Below are 23,408 nucleotides of genomic sequence, written 5' to 3'. Positions count from 1 at the left end.
CATCGGCTGGCTGGGCTTGCTGAGACCTGGGGGTATATTTACTAAAGGTATTTTAATTGATTTTGATCATTTTAAAAACAATGAAAATCGATCAACATCGATGATGTGTTTATATGGCTAAATTGCACATTTACTAATACTTAAAAAATAAATAAAACATTGTCTGTTAGTATATGTGTGATTTAGCCCAGAAACACAACATCGATGTTGATTGATCGAAATCGGCCTTTAGTAAATATTCCCCCAGTAGTGTTGAAATATGGGAAAGATAACAGGATTGAGAGAGGGATTGTTTATTATTTTTATTATTACCAGTTATTTATATAGCGCACATATATTCCACAGCGCTTTAGAGATTATTTGGCCAGTCACATCAGTCCCTGCCCCAGAAGAGCTTATATTCCCTGTCATATGCTCATACACATACACACTAGGGTTAACTTTGTAGGGAACCAATTAACCTACCAGTATATTTTTGGAGTGTGGGAGGAAACCGGAGCACCCGGAGGAAACCCACCAAGGCACAGGGTGAATATACTAACTCCACACAGTTAGAGCCGCGGTGGGAATCAAACCCACGACCTCAGTACTGTGAGGCAGTAATGCTAACCATTACACCATCTGTGCTGCCCGTTGTTGAAAACTAAATATATACAGTATAAAATACAAATCCATAAAAAGACAAAGGTATAATGAGAAAAATAGGCATTTGGGTAATGCCCTGAAAAGTGTTTATAGTCTTCAAATAATCCTAAATTTTATGATTTTTGGCTGCACATATGCTGCTACAGATACACACACGTAGTACAAGCAGGATCTGTTATCATAAAGCACATGCCTGTTTTATGGCTCTTTGTTTTGCTCTTGACTTCCCTGATGGCTCTTGTGTTTTATAATGTTACTGCCATCTGGACTATAAGTGCCGCTTCCTCCACACAGGTCATCAATGCCATCGAGCAGGATTATCGCTTGCCTCCCCCCATGGACTGTCCAGCTGCCCTGCACCAGCTCATGCTGGACTGCTGGCAGAAGGATCGAAACAGCCGGCCTCGCTTTGGGGAGATTGTCAATACTCTGGACAAGATGATCCGGAACCCCGCCAGCCTCAAGACAGTGGCCACCATCCCTGCTGTGTGAGTTTGGCCTGAGAAATGACATGTGCAATGTCAGCGGATACATTTGGATGTAGATAGACATTGTGTTTGTAATGAAGGATGAAAGCGCACATTTATTGCAAGCTCTGTTGTCATGGTATTTCATTCTATTGTGTTATGGTTGGATAGTAAGTCTTAGGTGTTCTTTACCAGCTCTGCCAACCAAAGCTGTAGAGATCCAGTGTTTTTGTTGATTTGTAAAATACCTAAGTAAATAGCTTTGCCAAGATTAATAGGAATTAATATCTGCTGCCATCACTTCGGACTATACTTATTACATAATATAACTGTTTAGCTGTATAAAATAATAATATAAATATTTACAGTATATACATTATTTATTTATAATATATATTCATATTATTTTGTAAGATTCATCAGTCTACATCAGGCATATTTAACATGTGACACTATGAGGGGTATTCAATATGAAACGTTAACTTCACTGTCGAAGTTAACGTTTCATATCAGAGTTTTTTTCTGCGTTAAAGTATGGTGCGCGCTCCCGCTTATCCCCGTATTCAATATAAAATTAACGAAAACGGGAAACTCCGAAGTTGGATTTGCGTCAAGTTACGAATTTTTCCTTAAAATAATTGTAAGACCCCCCTAAAGTTGTAAAAACATGGGGAACACCATGGGTAACCCCGTTTTAGCCTTTAATTGAAAGTCGGGGATTTAAATAGCCGCAGCAGGTGTTTTTTTCCCGACATTGAAGAAGTGATGCAGAAGAGCACTTAGGTTATTTTTTTCATTTTTTTAAGTGGTCCCATCAAATTTGGGGTACATGAAAATGGGTACTAGCATATTTTGATGTCCCTAAAGTAAGTTTTTAAAAATTCTGCATTTGTGCACCTGCCGCTATAATTCTATTCTTCAAAACACCTGCCGCATACTTGCAGAATAGTTATTGTTAAACACTTTTTTCCCATTTTTTTTTTTCACCCCAATTTTTAAATTAATTTTTTGGGGTGTCCCTATTTTTTTTAAACTTTTTTTGACACAGTTCATTTTTAAATGTCAGTCCCAGGGGTGCAGGCTATTTTTTTTAAGCCTGCACCCCTAAACCCCAATTCTGCATTTTTTTCGACACCTATTCAATGGTGAAAAGTTATCCCGTTTTTTATCAAAGACTTTTCAAAACTGCAATAAGTCTTTGATATTGAATACAGTGTAAAACTAAAATCTGCGAGAATGACGTCATAATTGCGATATTAACGCAAAAACGATGTTATCGCTCCCATATTGAATACCCCTGTATATCTGCTGTCTAAACCTAAAGAACTCAAATTTACTTGAGTTTATGACATATACAGTAACTCAAACCCACATGAATGGTATTAGTTAAAAAAATCAAAACAAGCACAAATCTAATCAGAATGGTTATTTTAAAACATTTGAAAGCTGAAGTTGTACCATGACATAAACTGACTCAGCTTAGTGGGTAATTCCACTAACTGCACATGTCGTGGAATACCTACATATCATTGCCAACTGGTGGCAATGGGGCCCCATAAACTGTCATTTCTTATCGTGGCGATAAGAATTATTTTTGAGTGCCTATTAACCATATTCTCTTGTCAGGACATTGGCTTCCGTAAGAGCCCATCCTTGCGGAGACACTGAGAACGAAAGTGATGGAGTTAGCTAACTTGGGGGGGATTCAAGCTTTTCAGAGCTTGATAAATTGGTGAAGAACGTGTTCCCTGTTGAGATAAATGTAATTTAGAAAATTCGCCATCCCACAAAACCTTCTAGTGCCATCAGCGGGACGAAGGGGCATAATGAGGCAATTATTAGCGAAGCAGGTCATCATGGCCCCGCCATCTCTGCGTGGTGCAGGGAAAATATTGCCAGCATGTAGCACACAAATACTGGGCAGCTTTATGTTTTCTTTGGAGTTTAGAGTTGAGCTAGGAAGCATCTCATCCTAACGCTGAATCTGTCCACATATTAAACTCTCTTCCTTGCAATTCAACATGTGCTGGTCAAGCTGCACCTTCTACCTAGATTACTGTTAACTCTTAAATGAGGCCCATATAGTTTACTGCTGCCTATTTGCAGTGGACTGTGTGAATTGTAGTTTACTGATACATTCATTGCACATACGGGGGAGATGTACTAAGCCTTGAAAAGTGATACAGTGGAGAGTGATTAAGTACCAACCAATCAGCTCCTGTCACTTTACAGGCTGTGTTTGAAAAATGACAGTTAGGAAATGATTGGTTGGTACTTTAATCACTCTCCATTTTATCAAGATTAGTACATCTCCCCCGTTGTATCATTAGAGGCTTCCCCTCTCTAATCAGAGCTGCAATTTGAAAAAAATACAAATAACCAAAATGTAAAACTGTTACTAGGATTTCCTGACTAAAAGAAAGTATTTCTGGGGATAAAGCATAAAAAATAATAACAATAAAGAAATATTATGCCTCCAAACATTCTGAAATTAGGAATCATTAGATGAGTGTGGTGGCCATAATATGAATGACCATACCCCTAGAGAGCATGCTTAGCTTCTGTAGTGCTCGGATGCCCCCACCTTATCTACACTTCTGCTAATACACCTTTATACTGTTGAACGTACGTAGTAGAGGCTCTTTCCTCTGCTTAGCGCTGTACCCGGTCACTACCGACACACCTTCCATCTTCCTGCGAGTCAGCGTGACAGTCGCCTCAAATCGGCAATCTCAGGACGGTTGAGGACACATTTTTTTTTTTAAATGACTAGATTTATTACAGTTGTTATTTGAAGATAGAAATGTCTTTAAGTTTAAAGTAGATTTATTGTAGTGGTATTTTACTTATTCGAACGTCTCTTTTTATTATAGGCCTTCCCAGCCGCTGCTTGATCGCTCCATCCCAGATTTTACAGCCTTTACCTCAGTAGATGACTGGCTGAGTGCTATCAAAATGGGACAATACAGAGATAGCTTTCTAAACTCTGGTTTCACCTCTCTGCAGCTTGTTGCCCAGATGACCCCAGAGTACGTATGCATAGTATCTGTCTAGCTTTAACTGAAAGATAGGCACCTATTTCTAAACTATTTGCCTCACAATGCTCAACATATCAGGGATTCCCAGTCTCTAGTGCTTTCCAAGGATCCTATTAAATTTCATTTTAAGACCATTGGGGATATTTATCAAACTTTCGAGTGAGATAAAGTGGAGAAGTTGCCTATGGCAACCGATCTGCTTCTAATGGTGCGTACATACGGTACGATATCTATGAACGATAACGATACTGTTCAACGATAAATCGCTCATATCGTTCATTTTTATGCAGCGAACGACCAACGATGCGCGTTCCCGCATGGACGATAATGATATCTATGGTCGTTCGTACACGCAGGCCAACTTGGACGATTACATCACAATTTGCATGTTAAGAGATGTGGCAGGATGACTTTACTGAAAGATATCTATCATAGATATCTCTTAGTGTGTACACCCAATATCGTCTGTCACTACAGAAAACTTCACGGGAAATCGTTCAGCGATATCGTTGGTTGTGCAGATCATACTGTGTGTATGCACCATTAGTGTTATTTTATAGATTGTGCTAGATAAATGATGACTAGCAGCTGTCTGGTTGCTATGGGCAACTTCTCCACTCTAACTCTCTTGAAGGTTTGCTACACATCTCCTCATGTGTGCATTATTTTGCTATGACATAAAAATAATGCAATAAGAGAGTTTTAGTGAAATACTAGTCCAGTTCACTTTTACAAGTCCAGCCAACCTGATCCTGCCCAAAAGCCATATTTACTGTACATTTTTGAGCACTTTATGAAATACAAGAGGAGACCTAATGGTTTGGGTACGATATTCCAGCGGTGACCATCCCGATGGTCACAGTACCGGCAGCGGAATTCCGAAGGTCAAAATACAGACAGATTTTGGTGAGTATTCTATCCCTAACCCAGCCCTACCACAGCCTGACCATAATCGTTCCCTTTGGCAGCCTAACCCTAACAGTACCCTACCGCAACCTAGCCCTAGCCCTTTCCATAGTGCCTAACCCTAATATTCACCATCAGGATCTGTCTGTATTTTGACCCATAGGGATTCTGCTGCCGGTATTGTGGCCGTCGGGGTCCTGACTACATCCCGACGTAACACCTACTAGGTCTACAGCAAAGTGGTCATGCTACCCAGAAAAGTTAACCTATGACTGATTTTTAGAGGATTTAAGTTATTTGAAGAATAAATCAATGCATAATTGAACAGATGACGAGTTACAGTAAGGCAGGGATGGGGAACCTCAGGCCCGGGGGCCGTATAAAGCCCTCGGAATCATTTGGTCTGGCCCTCTGAGATTTTTTCTGCTAACATCATCTGGCTAGCAGGGTTCCTAGAATGGCACCCTGTGGCTAGAATCTATGCATCAGTGCCACCTGTAGCTGCCCTTCCAGCTCCCCAGAGCATCCTCAGGAAGCTCCGGGCATTGCTGTAAACACTGTCGATTGTGGCTCTGTCCCCGTGTGACATCACACCAAGGGGCGTGGCCTGCACCAGGCCCGCGAATAATGTTATATATATCAAAATTGCCCTCGGCAAAAAAAAGGTTCCCCACTCCTGCAGTAAGGAGTCAAAGATCATATTTGGGTTTCATTTTAATATACCAACATTTCAATGTAAATACATATTTTTTTACTGCAAATTAAAATTAAGATCATTTACAGGTCAGTCCATCTCGTTGATGGTTAATGATGCCAATTGTGTAATGTGTACATGCTGACTCTTTATACTGTATACAGATGTGTCCACAAACATCCTATCCTGAAATTGCACCAAATAGCCCCGTTTAGTGCACCATGGAATTTACTACTTAGTTGCACCAATACACTACCCCTGAGTACCTAGTACTCTATAAAAGAATTAAGACGTACAATTGAGGAAAAACTGGCACAATGAAGGAAAAAGTAGCAATCTTGAGGATTAAGTACACAATGCAGATTAAACAGGCAAAAGACAGCCGATATGAGTGACCTGCACCATGCATTGCTATGCTTCATCTGCGACTTTACTCTAATTCCGTTGCTGCAAAAAAAAATTAATCCTAAGTGCATAGTACTAAGATGCAAATTGAGGAAAAAGTAGCACAATGAAGGAAAAAGTAGCAAAGTAGAGGAAAAAGTTAACATTAAGTGATAGGTGTATGAGGACACATCTGTATTAGCAAATGCTCAATCTAGTCACCACATAGATGTCTAAACTGTTCTCTTTTCTTTTTTAGGGACCTTATGAGGATAGGAATAACATTAGCTGGACACCAGAAAAAAATTCTGAACTGTATTCAATCCATGAGGGTCCAAATGAGCCAGTCTCCCACCTCTATAGCATGAGACTTTGGGCTGGGTGAGGGAGTCATTGAGGGTGGGGGTGGGAAAGAGAAGTGCTTGGAGATAGGAAGGGTTTGGGCAGTGGGGAAACAGAATTTGCAATTGAGGAGGTAACACTTCAATGTCAACGATGGAGCGTATGTCCATAATGTAAGACCAATACACTGATCGTCTCTCATAACATCGGGCATTGCAGATCTGTAAAGGCAAGAGAAGCATCAGTAGCTGGATGTCATTGACCCGAAGACTGATATTGATTAATGGTGGGACATTACTTGAGACGGTCTTGCCTGTGAACATCGCAGGTATTGGTTGATGGAAATGAAGTTGCTTCATTCAATCATAATAGAAATTGCAAAGAGATGGAGGATGCCATATTGAACCAGCTTCACCCATGAATGGATGCCCTACATATCCTCATTTCTGACACTGCTGCTGCATCAGGGAGGGAGTCCGTCGGCACACTTCAATCTTCTCTTTTTTTATTGTTTTGATTGTCTTCATATTGAAGATGAGGTTGTATGGAAGGACAAACATTTTTTTCTTCTTTTGCTTGCATTTTTTGGCAAAAAATAAAAGGAAAAACCTAAAAAGATTCAGGAAGAAAACCTGACAATGTGTCTACCTTTGTGTCCTGTATGTAAAAGAAAATAAATACAGATTACAGAGTTTACGGATTCACTGTTTGTACATAGAACGAGGGATTGAGACCTATGGAACACAGAGGGCTTTGTTGAGTTCTCTTCTTTATGGAACTTTATCTGAATAATAGCAGACTTTGTCTTGGAAGCTCAACACAGCACAGAGACGGAGACAGTGAAGGCATCTGCAGTGGCTTGTGCACCATGGCTCCTGGAGTATCATAGCACAAATGTCACTGGGCTCATGTGATTTACTCTAAGACCATCTTATTGTCTGTGTGGAAATTATTTAATTCAGAACGTGTCAATGGCATCTTCTAGTTTAAGAGGTCAGTACTAGGCTTTGTTGTATCTTCTGATAATTGCCTTCTAAACTTCTCGTCTAAATTGAGTCACTACTGTACAGGATGCACACTTTTAACATTGCTGAGTAAAGTTTACATTGCTTGACCTTGTTGTATATCTGCTCTTAAAAAATTGTAATTGAAACATTTTCAGAGTCAAACATTGTTCTGTATGTGTTGCGGCCTTGCATGTCTAGCCAAAGTCTCAAGAAGTGTATGGAATAACATGTTTAGGAGCTGTTCCAACTCTGCTCCGGGAAGCTGGTTTTTTGCGTCTTACAGTGGGAAGGGAGATGACCATAGACATCAGTGTTTGCACTTTAGAAATTGCTTCCATATTCACATAATAACAGACCCAGGGGTGATTTAAGAAATGAGGGGTCCCATAGGCAAAACATTAGCATGGACCCCATATGGCGCTGCGGCAGTGCAGAAGATAGAAAATACCTCTTTGCCATATTCAGGCGCCACATTCCCTGTCCATGTGGGCTTTACAGTATATTTTGGCTACCACAGACACAAAGCTACATGCCAAGTTCATTCAACCTACCCATAGGGATAATCCAAGAGTACAGTTCTTCAAAGCAATGCTAACCACTATGACACCCTTCTACCCTACATAAAAGTCTTAGTTCCCTATTCCCTTTGAATAATCCTCAGTCTGCTGTAAATCCATACCAATCGTTTTAGAACAGAGGACCTGATTCAGATCCGCGCGCTAGATGTGGCCGCTCGCTCCCAGCATATGGAAATTCAGCTAAGTGACGTCAAGGCAGCCGCTCGCACGGCAAGGCATAAGCACGCCTACTATGTCTTGGCAAGCGATCTCTTTGTGTTTACAGATGCCCACCAGTATGTCTTTAGCCGCCCACTAGCGTACGTCATCTTCAGGAAGTATATACAGTACAACCATCGATACATCGGGTTCCATCGGATCTGACCGCAGCACTTGTGGTTGACTGCACCCTACCGCAAGTACTGCGAGCACTTCAGTGTATTATTCAACCAGGTTAACGTGTACTATGACGCTGCCTGTTAAATATGCACGCCCCAGAAACGGCGTGAAAACACTCTGGCATGCCTGCGCCCGCAACTCCACTCCCCCGTTACTACTGCCCTGCCCCTGTTACCAGCCACAAACAGCCTCTCCTGTCACTCATTCCATTGGGCTGTCTTTGCAGGGCGAGCAAGCAAAATCCGATCGCTCGTACTAGTTTGCGCACGCAAACTGCGAACTACACACATGCGCACATTAGCGAACATCGTCTGCAACGACCGGCCGCTTGCTAGCGAGCGGGTCTGAATCAGGTCCATAATCTCTCTGCGGCAATAGGACCACAATATCAGCTGTTTCCCATCTGTATGTCCTGTGCCTATAGGTACCTTGTAAAGCACTGCAGGAAATCTTTGTTTACAATGCCAGTTTCCAACTCTTGTATTAAATTAAAGGGTTTTATTCCATCTTCTGATTGATTTGAATATCTTTATATTTTATACTTATTTTATAATTACGACAGTTAGGAGAAAAGTGCAAGGTAGGAGCAACGCTGCTTTATGCTGGAGTATCACATTATAACCCTGTACAGTGCATTCTAGGCTTTTGTACTTACTAAGTGGGCGCCATATTACTGTATATAGCCTCATTCATTGTCAGTTTCAAGTGAAAGATGCTTTTCGCTTATCACTTTCATCACAGGATTTCTATAGCAACAGTAAAATCCTATTTTAATATTCTGGGTTGTTGTTTTTATTTTTCCCTTGTTGCCGAGCCCTGGATTGGCTGAGACGTCTGACAGATCACCCTTCAAATTCTTCTTTTCCGCAGTTGCTTCTTTATGTTAATGCTGCTACAAGGTTCTTCACCAGGGTGCGTCCGAATGTGCAAAGGCTGAGACGCCCGCTAACAGCTATTGTATATGCTGAAATACTGTTATGGTATCGGTATGGCCTCCGATGAGAGAGGTTCAGTGTCTTTGTATGCAACTTCTTTCAGCCACACACCTTCCACAATCCCAGTCCATGCATCTTTTTAGCTACCCCCGTTACCGTCCAAGGACGCGCCTTACATTTCCAGTCCCATGCGTCTAAATTTGATCTGCGACTATGTATGAACAAAATTTGGATGCAGGCGCGGTGTGACTCAAACACATGCGCAAGAGAAAAAACATCCTCCGTCTGCATGAATATCAGCGTAGCGTTCCACTATGAATGAGGCCCTATGTGACCATACTGAGGTTTTTCCCCCTCCGACATGTAAGTAGAAGTGAGTTTTAAAAGTGATGTTGCCCATAGTAACCAATCAGCTTCTACTTAACATTTCTCTAGCACCTTCTAGAAGATAATAGCTAGAATCTGATAGGTTGCTATGGGCAACATCACTTTTAAAACTCACTTCTAAAAACTCTCACTTTAGTAACTTTACCCCTTGGAGTGTGTTTTCTTTATTGTATGTTCTATATAATATATAATAAAAACAAAATCACCTCTATTTTTGTGATATTATACTGGCTAAATTGTTACAAAGCAAAGGAACATTTTGGTTGGGAGAGTCCCTCCGTGTAATAGAACTATTAACAGAATTTCCAAAACAAATGTGTTCTTAAACATATTTCTTTTTATATACATACTTCCTAAGAAAACAATTTGATTAAATAATTTCTTTAAAAGTATATACTTCCAAAGAAAACTATTTTATTAAGTAATTTATTTAAAAGTATATACTTTCTTGCAAAAATAAACAATATTGCTGAAAATTTTGCGGCACTGGCCAATCAGAATCTGAAAACTGTCTGTTTCACAGTGGATCAGAAGATTAGCATTTATTTCTATTTATTTATTCCTGCTGCAGACATATAAGTAACAGACAGAAAAATAGCCAACACATGACCCTGACACTATGGGCCTCATTCAGAGGCGGTCGGAGGATGCAAGCGGTTGCTCAGAAACTGGGCGGCCACTTGCATCCTGACCGCCCGCCTCTGTTGCGGTCGTTAGGCTGTGGGTTTACACCCACAGCTCTAACGACCGCTCGGGTGATGGTCACGATGGTCATAGACCATCGCGACCATCGGGGCTTACGACGAGACCCTAGTGTAGGGTCTCACTTGTCGTAAGCCCCGGGGCCACTTGTCGTAGGATCTCACTTGTCGTAAGCCCCGGGCCGGGGGGGCCTCCCCCAAACGGTAGGCGTTCCCATGGGAACGCCTCCGTTTGGGCTGCCACCCCCCTGGCCCGCCTTCCAAACGGGGCGAGCTGTCAATCAACATCGACAGCTCGCCCCCTTTGGAAAGAGACCTGCTACGACCAGCGCTGTCGGTCGTAGCGGGACTCATGCATGCGCACTGGCCAAACAAACTGGCCGCCTCTGAATAAGGTCCTCTATGTGTACAATAGAATGCAGAAGTCTAATGCTGGGTACACATTATTATGGGATATGTCGTTTGTTCAGCCGACGAACAACATATCACATAGTGCATATGTCCATGAGTACATAAGATATGTCTGTAAACAACATTATTCACAGACATATCGCACAGCCATTGCCGATATATCTTGCAGATATATCTGCATCTGACTGTGTACGGGCGACCTGCCGACTACCCGTACACACTGCAGGAACCGCCAACGCTGACATGTCAACTGGGCGGGCATTTAAATGGCCCTTCCAGTTGTGGTGTCAGCCCAGACATGTCCAACGGCAGATTGGTAAGTGTGTATTGGTTTACTAGTCAGCCGCTTGGTCGGCAGATCCCACTCACCACTTGCATAGCGTGTGGTTTAAACTATAAAATATGAGATATCTTATATCAGGTTATATTTTCATGTATTTTTTAATTGAGATAACATACCAGGAGGCACCCCAAGAGACTCCAAAGTGGCACTACAAGGACCAGCACTCCCTTCCAGCCACTCATCCCATACTGCTTATGCGTCACAGACAATGATGCACAAAATGGATGTTGCGCAAATCAATTTATAAGTAATAGCAGGTGACAGAGGGGTTATCTAGAAGAGAATCGCACAGGAAAATCCTCAGCACACTGTTATAGACTGTACTAAAATTGCTGATATTCTGTTTGGGTGTTTTCTCTGTTCATAGCGGGTACCACACTTGAGGGGGTCTAGCGCTGGGGCTTGTTGAGGAGTTTGGGGGGAGAGAGGCTATGCTGCCTGATTTTATTTATGTAAAATCCATGCTTTCACATGCAGTTGGCATCCGGATTTTATAATGCAAATAAAACACCAGTGGTAGCGGGTTTTAGTGGTTAACTGGTTTGCATAGAGCAGCAACATTGTTTCAACAATGTATTACACTAGTTAAAACCTCACACCTCTTCCAGTGTTGGACTGAGGCATGAAGTGCCCACCAGGGGAATGCAACCGCAGAGGCCCACTAAGGGACGTGGCCAGAGCTGGAAGGGGTGTGGTCATCCAACCAGAGAGGAGTAAACTGACTTGGCAGCGTGGAAGGGGAGGGGTGTTGTGGGCATAATTAGAGGGGCCCTCATTACCTAGTTGCCCCGGGGCCCGCACAAGCCTCATCCGTCCCTGTCTATGCTTGCTGACACAAACTATTGAATTTTAATTGCTGTTTTGTTATTCCTTTGTTGCATTATATTTCGGAGAGACACACTGACAGTGCATGTCCCCAAAATATAATACAAAGGATTAACGAAGCAGCAATTGAATTCAACAGCTTGTGTCAGCAAGCATAGACGGTGTGATCGCTAATGCATCCTCCTGACATTGCCACTGCCTGTTTTTTTCTATAACCAGCCAATTAAACATTTCTTCCTGAGTCCACTCACTTTTTGTTACTACAAAACTAACCTTGTTGGCTTAAGGCCATTCAGTCCGCTGGGTGCGGCTGAGGCTCCATGGATCCACCTCCTTGTTGTTTTCTATGCTCCTCTGTGCCTGTGCCTCGACTCCTCCCCTTGTCTGACGGCGTGTGACGACACCACTGCAATCAGTGGTGCAGCTGCTTATATAGTACCCCAGGGGTCTTCAACCTTGGCCCTCCAGCTGCTGTGGAACTACACATCCCAGCATGCACTGCCCCCTTTTTGATATAACAGCATGCTAAAACTATGGCAGTGCATGCTGGGATGTGTAGTTCCACAGCAGCTGGAGGGCCAAGGTTGAAGACCCCTGTGTACTCAGTCTCTGACTGACTGTACACAAATTTAAATATATGAACACTGTCTGCCGCCCCTTGATGTTGGTGCCCAGATGAGCAAGTTAGAAACTGCGTCATGCAGATGTGTCCCCATACATTCTTGCTGCAGTTGCGCCAAAAGCACCTCTTGCCAAGCCAAGTCACGTGTGACTATGCTAGCACTGGACGTCGTTTTCGCCTGGAAATGCACCTTAGTCGCAATGTGGGACAATGACGCACCTGGAGACTGTGCTGATTAATTTGGTATGTGACACTTGCATATCTGTGTGCGACCGTGTCTCAATCTATATATGAAATGTATTGCTGTGCATACAGACTCAATCGCACACAGATATAGTATAAGTGTCGCATACCAAATGAATCAGCACAGTCTCCTGGTGCATCCTAGCCGCATCGCATTGCAACACATTTCTGGGTGAAAAAGATGCCTGGGGCTAGTAAAGGCGCACAGGACCTGACGGCTTACTTCCACAAGGCGTCTCCCTAGACATGGCGCATTAAGGCTAGATGTATGAGGACACATCTGTCCTTGCCAAATTTCTCTTTTACCCCTTAAGGAGAAGCCTGTAGTGGGGAAATGCAGATGATGTTGGTGGGGCGGCTGCGGGACTTCACATCATTAGGTCCATTCGACTTTTCTCTTAGAAATGTATCATATTGGCGCTGCCCCCTCTACCTTGATCCGTGATTTCAGCATTATCATCCTTGTACTAGCCACTTCACTAGGAGTGCGGGATGCAGGAGGACCACCCACTTTTCCAGGAGCCAGGGGGACATTCTGAAGTCTCCTGGACATTCCGGGAGAGCTGGTAAGCATGCTGAGCATATTGATATTTAATATTTAATGTTGAGTGACAGAAGCATAGCCAAGTTATTCCCACAGTAGTGCCTTAGTTAATGCTATTGCCCACAGTAGTGCCCTAGTTAATGTTATGCCCCATAGTAGTGCCCTAGTTAGTGTTATGTCCCATAGTAGTGCCCTAGTTAATGCTATGCCCCACAGTAGTGCCCTAGTTAATGCTATGCCCCATAGTAGTGCCCTAGTTAATGCTATGCCCCACAGTAGTGCCCTAGTTAATGTTATGCCCAATAGTAGTGCCCTAGTTAATGCTATGCCCCACAGTAGTGCCCTAGTTAATGCTATGTCCCCTAGTTAATGTTATGTCCCATAGTAGTGCCCTAGTTGCTGTTATGTCCCATAGTAGTGTCCTAGATAATGTTATGCCCATAGCAGGCCATTTTATGCCCAATGATAGCTCCCTAGTTGATGCAATGCCCCACAGTAGTGCCATAGTTAATGCTATGCCCCACAGTAGTGCCCCAGTTAATATTGTGCCCCACAGTAGTGCCCTAGTTAATGCTATGACCCACAGTAGTGCCCTAGGTAATGCTATGTCCCACAGTAGTACCCTAGTCAATGTTATGCCCCACAGTAGTGCCCTAGTTAATGTTATGCCCCATAGTAGATCATTTGATGCCCATAGTAGTGCCCTAGTTAATGCTAGGCCCCACAGTAGTGCCCACGTTAAAGGTATGCCCCACATTAGTACCCTAGTTAATTTGATGCCCCTTAGTAGTACCCTAGTTGCTGTTTTGACCTATAATAGTGCCCTAGTTGATGATATGCCCCATAGTAGTGTCCTAGTTAATGCTATGCCCCACAGTAGTGCCCTAGTCAGTAGTGCCCTAGTTCATTTTATGCCCCTTAGTAGTACCCTAGTTGCTGTTATGGCCTATAGTAGTGCCCTAGTTAATGTCATGTCCATAGTAGATCATTTAATGCCCCATAATAGTTCCCTAGTTGACATTATGTCCAATAGTAGTGTCTTAGTTAATTATTTGACTTTCATTTTTCAAATTATTTGTGATGGTGATACTTCAAGTGCTCCATCCCTATTGGCTAATTTTGAATCTTACACAACTGCCCCACATCTGCAGGGCATCAGAACTGAGAAAATTGCAGTTTACAGAGATTGTACAAAACAGGGGAGGAGGGTAGGGGGACCAGCCAGATCCAACCTGAGGGGTATACTTTCAAATGCAGGAGATTCAAATTTGAGTAGACATCTTTTTAATTTTGGAACATTGGGCCTGATTCAGAGCCGAACGCTCTGACCAGAGCGCTCGCTCTGAATCAGGGCCCTCCTCCATGAAAATGGAGCGTCCTCCTGGACGCTCGCATAGCTGTGGGTGACCACCCACAGCTTATGCGAGCGTCCATGATGATGGTCGCGATGGTCAAGACCATCGCGACCTTCGGGCTTGCGACGGAGACCCTGCGGTAGGGTGTCGCTGCCGCAAGCCCTGGAGTGATTTTGGCTCTATCAGAGCCAAAATCACTCCCAATGACATCACTAGTGATGTCAGTGTGGCCGGCCCCAGACGGTAGGCGTTCCCATGGGAACGCCTGCGTCTGGCAGCCACGCCCCCGGCACGCCCACCAAAGGGGGCGTGCTGCCAATCAACATCGACAGCACACCCCCTTTGGTGCGAGACCCGGAGCAACGGAGAGCCCGTCGCTATCCGGGTCTCGCACATGCGCACGACGGAGCTCCCTCCGTCGTGTGCATGCGCAGTGGGGCACCATCCACCCGCTTGCGAGCGTCCTGCGCTCGCGAGCGTGTCTGAATGACCCCCATTGTCCTTTTCTGGGACAGTCCTAATTTCAGAGCTGAATCCACGCCCTCAACTCACTTCACAAAGGCTGACGCCAACTCTCTTACAGTGCCGGGCTTACTGATTAGCTCAGCTTTGCCTGTGGGGGTGAAACAGGAGAGCAGGAGGTGGATTATATCAGTGTGGAGCGTTACTGAGAGGGAACAACTTTTTGACCTGCGTTTGGTGTCCCCTAAACCGTTGAACCCATAGCCAGGCTCATAGAGAGGTGGGCCGTGCCATGGTACAATTACGGGGTGTAACCTTATCGCAGGGGATGTGGCCATGCCTCCCTGAGAAAAAAAAGTATTTGTTGTCATTGCTCCCCCCCTGCACAGGCAGGGGAGACTGCTACTGCTGCTCTGTGGCAGCAGCCTCCCTGGCCACACTGCACCCAGCACACAGCAGCATGTGATGGGCTGCGAAAAGAGGCTTGTGCTGCTGACAGGTAAGAGACTGCTGCTAACAAGTACTTATTCCCCCCCCTCCCTCTCAGCGGTATACAGTCGGGAAGCCAGTGGACCTAATCCCGACAGCTGGCTTCCCGACTGTCATATCCCTGCATGGGTCTAAAGACAGTCGTCGATATGCCGTCGCCTGTCATTAGACATACGGCAGGAGCCTAACGCCCGGCATCCCGATTGAAGGGACGCCGGGCACCGAGCGCGGATAGCCGCGCGGGGGGTGAGGGTTGGGTTTAGGGTTCCCAGGGGGGACTTAGTGTTAGGCACCCCCCTGGGAGGTTAGGTTTTGGCTAGGGGAAGGGGGGTTAGCGTTAGGCTCCCCCAGGGGGATTTAGAGTTAGGCTGCGGGGAAGGGGGGGTTAGGTATAGGCACTTAGAGGGGGGATTAGGGTTAGGCACTGGGGGGGGAGTTTAGGGTTAAGCACCCCTAAGGGAAGGTTAGGGTTAGGAGGTAGAAATAGGTTAGTATATACTTACCTTTGACGATCGGGATTTCCTCCTCTCCCGGGATGCCGCTGTTGGGATTCCAACCACCGGGCATTGGTTCGACGGTAAGTCATACTGATTCCCTCTCAGCGGCTCTGCCCATAGCAAAATACCCCTGCTCCCACTATAGTTACGCCCTAACTGAGAGCCAAGTCCTTGACCACTGTGAGAAATGCGCTGTATGTTAGTAGCGGTGCACACTACAAGCACATACCTTGCTGTGCGACAACTCAACTAGAAGATTGGATGGCTGGCACTCAGCTTCCAGCACAGCAATACAAAATTTATAATATGACCATAACGGCACCCTCTAAATTAGTTTGCCTTAGGAATGCGCACTTCCAAGTCTGCCTTGCAGACATAGCCCTGACTCTCAGGGACGGCAACAGAAATCTTGGACCTGATACACTGATGTCTCTGGGGGCCCTTCCTTCTCACCACCACCCCCGATCCCGCACATCCCACCCCTGCATGTGTGATATGTGAAGCATGAGAATGTTAACTGAAAGCTATGCCAGCCTTTAAATAAGGTAAAAATACACTATGACTTACCACACTGTCTCTCTATCACTGAGGATGCAGGCTGTAGTTCTTGTCTACCTCTTTCAAGGTCTTCTTGATGACAGTGTTGTGGATGCCTCAGGGGTAGGAGGGATGGTGTCTGCAGCCAACCATTCTCAGTCCCTCAATACCTTCCTCAAATTCAGCCTCTCATCACCATCCTCAGCTCAGAAGCCCCCATCACCTTTCTCTGCCCAAGCCCCATTACCTTCCTCTGTCCCCAGCCCCCATCTCCTTCCTCTGCCAGGTACCGCTCCCATCATCTTCCCCTTCCACAGCCCCTATTCCTCTACCATCCCCTCCACACCGCAGCTTTTGTCTGACGTGCCGTGACGTGACCTATGATGTCACGCCGCCGCGTTGCTTAAAGGTCTGGCTGGCCTGCAGCTGAGCCACCTGTAAGAGCCCTGCGCTGCCCGGGCCAGGCTTCAAGGGACTTGGAGCTGGGGCTGGGTGGCACTATGGGGCCCTCTGGCTGGAACAGCGTCTGCCGTCTGCAGCCCTGTTCTGTGCCTGTCCGGTTCTCGGGGCCCCTCTGGACCTCGAAGCCCGGTACAGGTGTCCCCTTAGGGCTATTTCACACCTGCTGTTTTTTTGCCGTGTGTTAAATTTAGTTATACATGGAAGCAGGTGGGTCCTTTCACATGGCACGGCGTGGTCGAAGTGTTACAGCCGGGAAATTCCAATGAGAAGGACGGCTCCCATGCCGTCCCTGCAAGCCAGTGGTGTATAGGAAACAATGTTTCCCTTCACACACACCGGCCAGCTTGTACAGCAACTGCTGCTGCCATGCCCAGAATATTAAGTAAAAAACAAACCTTTAAAAACGGCTAGCTTCTGCCTGGCTTTTTGCCGGCCGGGCAAAACTGGCAAGTGTGAAATAGGCCATAGTACCCCCTCCCCGTTGCCGGGCCTGTTGACTCTGCCCCTCTGGTTCCCGGCCTCAATGCACAATCTCTCAATGCCATCTTCCCTGGAACAAATAGAACTCCACTACTGATATATGTTGAAGATTTGTCTTTTTCTTAAATACAGACAGGGTGGTTTATGGTTGTAATCCTGGGCAAGCGCAGAGGAGATTTAAATTTTTAAACACTGCCGATGGAAAGACTGTAAAAAGGCAGTGAGCACAGCGGGAGACCAGCTTTTAAATAACAGGCAGTCAGGATCATTATTTGTACGAAGTCACAGTAAGACATTACACTACTGGAACCCATTTGATGCAGCTTGTTGTTAGTGAAAGATATAGACCGGTTTATTATTAAACCTTTCTGTTTAGGTCACTGCCAGGACATCATTTATCTCGTACACAGTGCAGCACAGGTGTCATTAGGGCCTGCTCGGTACATAGCTATGAAACATATTTGTAGGAGCTTTGATTGGATAATTAATTTCATGAACCATAGTCTTCCTATGTTGTCATGTTTAGTGGAAAAACAAAGTTATTGCTCCCATATATTTGACGAGGAAATCAGGGACCCCTGTGGAGCTTGCACACAACATTAAGGGCACCTGCATCCTAGTAGATACCAAATACAGTTGACATCTAATTTGTTTTCTGTTACGCTACAGACACTGGAAATATCCTGGGAAATCTGGGACATATGAGAGCATTCATCTAAGCCCACTGACACTGTATTTATGTTGCTTGAAGTGTAAACATTTGAGTTATTTGAGTTAAAACAAACAAGCAAAAATATAGCATTACAAAAATATACTGGCTGCTTTTGTATATAGGGCCTGATTCAGAATTCAGAGGTGCACGCTATTTGCGTGCGCTCACTCTGAATCAGGGCATCCCTTTTTTTTTAACATTCCGGCCTCCAGGCCGCTCACACAGCCGTAGGTGACCACCCACAGCTTGTGCGTGCGGCCTGGCGATGGTCGCGATTATCGCGGCCATCGGCATTGCGACGAGACCCTTGTGGTAGGGTCTCAGCACTCGCAATGCCAAGTGGATTTCCTGCTCTAATAGAGCAGGAAGTCCACTATTGACATCACGAGTGATGTCAGTAGGGACGCCCATAAACGGCAGGCGTTCCTTTGGGAACGCCTCCGTTTGTACAGCAACCCCCCCTCCCCGCCTACAAAACGGGGCGAGCTGTCGATCAACATCGACAGCCGCCCCATTTTGTTGCGAACCCCGGAGCGAGTGATTTCTCACTCCCTGCGGGGCTTGCGCGCGCGTTGCGCATTGGCCCACCATCGACCCGCTTGTGAGCGCCATGCGCTCGTGAGCGGGTCTGAATGAGGCCCATAGCCTACAAATGCTGGACAGCTTTATGATGCATACATACAGTGAGATAAAAAGGATGATATAAATGATAACGATATCGTTTATCGTTTGATCATTTATATCATCCTTTTTTTTAACCCCTCCAATGACCAAACGATGGTTGATACGTGGGCACGGATGGTCGATATCGATATTGACCATCGCCTGTGCATGCAGGCCAACCTGGTTGATATCGACCAGGTTAGCCTGTTTACTATGGGACCCGTGATTGTTGATCGCGGGCTGTTACGTTGTTTGGGGGTTGGTGCATGTTGCTGGATGTTCGATATCGAACATGCAACATATGCAAGGAGATATCTGATCGTTGTCTGATCGACCCGTGTGTACGAGCCATTTTTCACTGTAATTTAGGTTTGAGTTTGGACACAACCCTCCCAAATCTAACTCTGGGCCTGATTCATTACCGATTGCAACTGCTATTACACACGCAATCGGCCGACTGTTGCATTTTGCGCATGTGTATGCATCGCAGTGTGCGTGCGCAAGCTGGCCACTGCGATCGGGACTGCGATCGCAGTGATTATACAGACCCATCATAGAGTGATTGACAGAATGTGACGTTTGTGGGAGGTGACGGGGGGATGGTTGGGGAAACGCAGGCGTGCCAGTGTGTTTGAGCGCCGTTGCATGGGCATGCATAAATTATCCACTGCGATCCCCTACGCAGCCTGAGGCCTCATAGCCTGCGACAAGGTTAGCAATTTTAGAGTAAGGTCAGAGCTCATGCAAGTGTGCGTGAGGCTGCGATGGTACTCGATGTTACCGATGGTTTTGCAGTCTTGCTAATCATTACTGGTGTGTGTAAGGTAAAGTGGGCGTCCTTATGTTGTGCTGTGATGGCATAGCAATCGTAATGGATTAGCATACTATCGCAGTGAGACTGCGTGCGTAATCGCTATTGCTTTCGCAGTTGTGATTGGTAGTGAATCAGGTCCTCTCTCCTCTCTCTGCACATGTTACATCTGCCCCACCTGCAGTGCAGCATGGTTTTGCGAAGGAGTAAAGTTACTTGCTCTTTTTTGCTTTGCTCCAACTCTGCCTCAGACCCATAACCTGCAGAAATGATGTTACATGTTACAGTAAAATAGTCATGAAGGGCGATTTCGTCACCTACAGTTTAAATGTGTCATCTGCTCAATAAACCTTTGATTTTGCTGTCTGACTCACTCATAGGTATATTGGGCCTTATTCAGAGATGTAAGGAACTCCGATGTTCACGTACATCTCCGATGATTTGAGATCTGCATATGCGCAGAAACCGCACTGAGCATATGCAGATCTCGTCCTGCGACTTCGCTCGCAGTGCCCTGGATGCTTCAGCCTAATTGACAAGATGCAGGCGTTACGGGGTGGGGACCTTTCCCCAAAACGGAGGCACATCGCCTCCATTTTCTGGGAGTGCAGAGGACAATGACTGCGGAGATGAGGCGGCCATTCTGAGTGATCTTAGGCTCAGATGGGCAATACTGCGACCGATGGTGACGATGTAGATCCGATGCTGCGTCTTTGGAAGCAGTCCTCGGATCTGAGATGCCGGCAGTAGGCTTCTTTTTACACTAGACGCCTCCTTAGCATAATTTCACACAGTCACTGCATACAATGATGAAGCGACTGTGTTATTTGCGTCCATACTCTGAACCAGCCCATTGATAGCACGTGAGACATGGTACCCTTGAGCACCTTAGATGGGTAAGGCACATGCAGATAGCATTGTAACTAATGTGGTACCCCAAGTGCTGGTGTGGGTACAGATACACAAGCTTATCTTTATCAGGCTGTAGCAGAGAGGTCAGTCCCATACACACAGTAAAATGACATAACAAGACAGCCTTGATAAGTAGAATAATCAAGTAGATTTATTAGAAAGTGTAAGAGGATGTGCATCCAGGGTAGGTCAATGCATGAAGAAAATAATAACCATCATACAAATAACAAGCGATTTAGCACAAATGGCATATGACAAATCCAAAGCAGTGGTTTTCCATACGGTAGTAAATAGGCAATGAGCAGTAACTTTCTTGAATATTTAATATGCTTCTTTAACTTAAAAGCTGCAGCACTTCTTTGGCTATAACTAGAGAAAATGAAGTTTCTCAATTGCTTCAATACACTAAATTCTAAACACTCAATGGCCTTCACAAAACACACATATAATGAAATAACAAAACACAGTATTACTCAGCAGACTAGCAAAATCCCAGACTGATTGACAGGATGTGACGTTTGTGGGGTCATTTACTTTAAAGTGAACACAATGTACTCTCTAGGTGGAAACTGTCCGATAACATGCATATACTTGTAATTCACAATAGACAGAAGTAATAGGATTAGCATCTAATTCTGGTCTTTATTGATTCCAAAGAATAGCTTTGACTTTCCAGCAATAAAGCACAATAAACACAGTTCCACTATCAGTAGCACAATTATCTTAAGCACTTAATAGTATCAATAATGCCCCTTTCACACTGATGACCAGGGAAATTCACGGGTCTACTGTATCAACCTATGAATTTCCCATGTCTCAGTCCTCGACCCTGGTACAGAGAAAGGTCGTGGACCTGGGACTTAGACCCGGGTCAGCCACTTTCACACACTGGGCCTGATTCAGACCAGCTCTTCATTCATTGCACACGCCACGTGCGAAAGCCCCATAGTGAGTGAGAAATTCACTTGCTCCAGGGCTCGCTACAAACGGGGCGGCTGTCAATGTTGATCGACAGCTCACCTCATTTTGTAGGCGGGGTGGGGGGTGGCTGGACAAACGGAGGCGTTCCTGAAGGAATGCCTGCCATTTGTAGGCGGCCCTACTGACATCACCAGTGATGTCAGTAGTGAGCTTCCTGCTCTATTAGAGCCGGAAGCTCACTGGGGCTTGTGGTAGACGAGACCCTACCACAAGGGTCTCGTCACAAGTCCGATGGACGTGACCATCACCTGGCCGCTCGCAAAAGCTGTGTGTGGTCACCCACAGCTTAGTAAGCAGCCAGGAGGCTGGGTAAAAAATAAAAGCGGCGCTCGCTTTTTACCTCTGAATCAGGCTCACAGTCTAGAGTGAACCAGGTTGATGCGAGTGCACTGTCAAATACCCGGCTATGTGTGAATGGGGTACTATTCTCTCACAAAATGGCTTCTTCTCTTTATCCTACTAGACCCAGTCACTGGTTCAATACTATCTCAAACAGGACACATATCATACTGTCAGCATAGTCAGATATCTAGCTCTGACTCTTGTAATGGTTAGGGTTACTCAGTAGTTTCAATATGCATGCAATGTACTTTCAATGGGCTTTCCATATATTTCAGTATGCTCTCAACATGTTCTTAATATGCTTTTAATATGCTTGCAATAGGGACATCTCCCTTTAACAGCTTTAGCTCATACAGCCTCCATGTATCTCTGCCGCAGCTCTCAGGAGCTCATTCAGAGTCGATGTTGCCCCACAGCTCCGTCGTACGCATGCGCGAGACCCGGCTAATGACGGGTGATCCGTCGTTAGGGGTCTCGTCGTAGACGGTGCGAGCTGTCGATGTTGAGTGACAGCTCGCCCCATTTGCTGGGTGGGCCGGGGGCGTGCCTGGCCAAACTGAGGCGTTCCAGTAGGAACGCTTGCCATTTGGGGGCGGCCCCACTGACATCACTGACATCGATCAGAGCAGGAAGCTCCCTGGGGCTTAAGGTTGACGAGACCCTACCTTAGGGTCTCGTCGTAAGCCCCGACGGTCGCGATGGTCTTGACCATCGCGACCATCACCCTTGTCGGTCGTTAGAACTGTGGGTGTTAACCCCACAGCCTAACGACCGACATGGAGGCGGCCGTTCAGGATGCAAGCGGCCACCCTGTTTCAGAACGACCGCTTGCATCCTACGACCGCCTCTGAATGAGGCCCTCAGTACTGTCAAACTGTTTCCAGATCCCTGACTGACTCTGTTGGAGCCTATGCAGCGGTACCCAGAGCACCATCAGCGGCTATTCAGTGGCCCTTTGCACTTTATACCATTTCAGCATCATCACAACCTGCGGCACCTCTCCCCGCTCTCATGCTCCTCTCCTCTGCGTCTCTCAGTCTCCACTGCTCCTGTGCAACCACTGAATTCTTTTTCTGTTGCCGGCTTGTGCATTGTGGCTCCCCCAACTGGCAGCCTCTTAAATTGCAGTGTGCATTAGCTCCCATAGTGCCAGGGGTATCACTCTGTAACACACAAAGTAAAATGGTTGAGGGTCTGTATAAGTGTGAGCCAACAACAAAAGACTCATCTACTATATTCATATAGACTTGCCCTG

The 23,408-nt window shown here is 45.5% G+C and overlaps 1 protein-coding gene across 2 annotated transcripts in view; it reads left to right on the top strand.

Annotated features, from left to right (window-relative positions):
* LOC148534446 (ephrin type-B receptor 1-B) overlaps positions 1-23,408 on the top strand; it is a 343,730-nt gene that overhangs the window by 293,578 nt on the left and 26,744 nt on the right. Inside the window, exons 14-16 of one of the 2 annotated variants that reach the window (XR_015877634.1) lie at positions 940-1,133; positions 3,986-4,141; positions 6,394-7,469. Coding sequence is in view for 1 of the 2 variants with exons in the window: in XM_088466663.1 (XP_088322789.1) it covers positions 940-1,133; positions 3,986-4,141; positions 6,394-6,502 (459 nt within the window). In the remaining variant the exon portion in view is untranslated. Of the gene's footprint in view, positions 1-939; positions 1,134-3,985; positions 4,142-6,393; positions 9,219-23,408 lie in introns of those variants that run through there. The other variant, XM_088466663.1, reaches the window with a different exon arrangement.

The sequence above is a fragment of the Taudactylus pleione genome, unplaced genomic scaffold (assembly GCF_031769625.1).
Source record: "Taudactylus pleione unplaced genomic scaffold, aTauple2 ptg000066l, whole genome shotgun sequence".
Lineage (NCBI taxonomy): Eukaryota > Metazoa > Chordata > Amphibia > Anura > Myobatrachidae > Taudactylus > Taudactylus pleione.
This window is presented reverse-complemented; position numbering and strand designations above follow the sequence as displayed.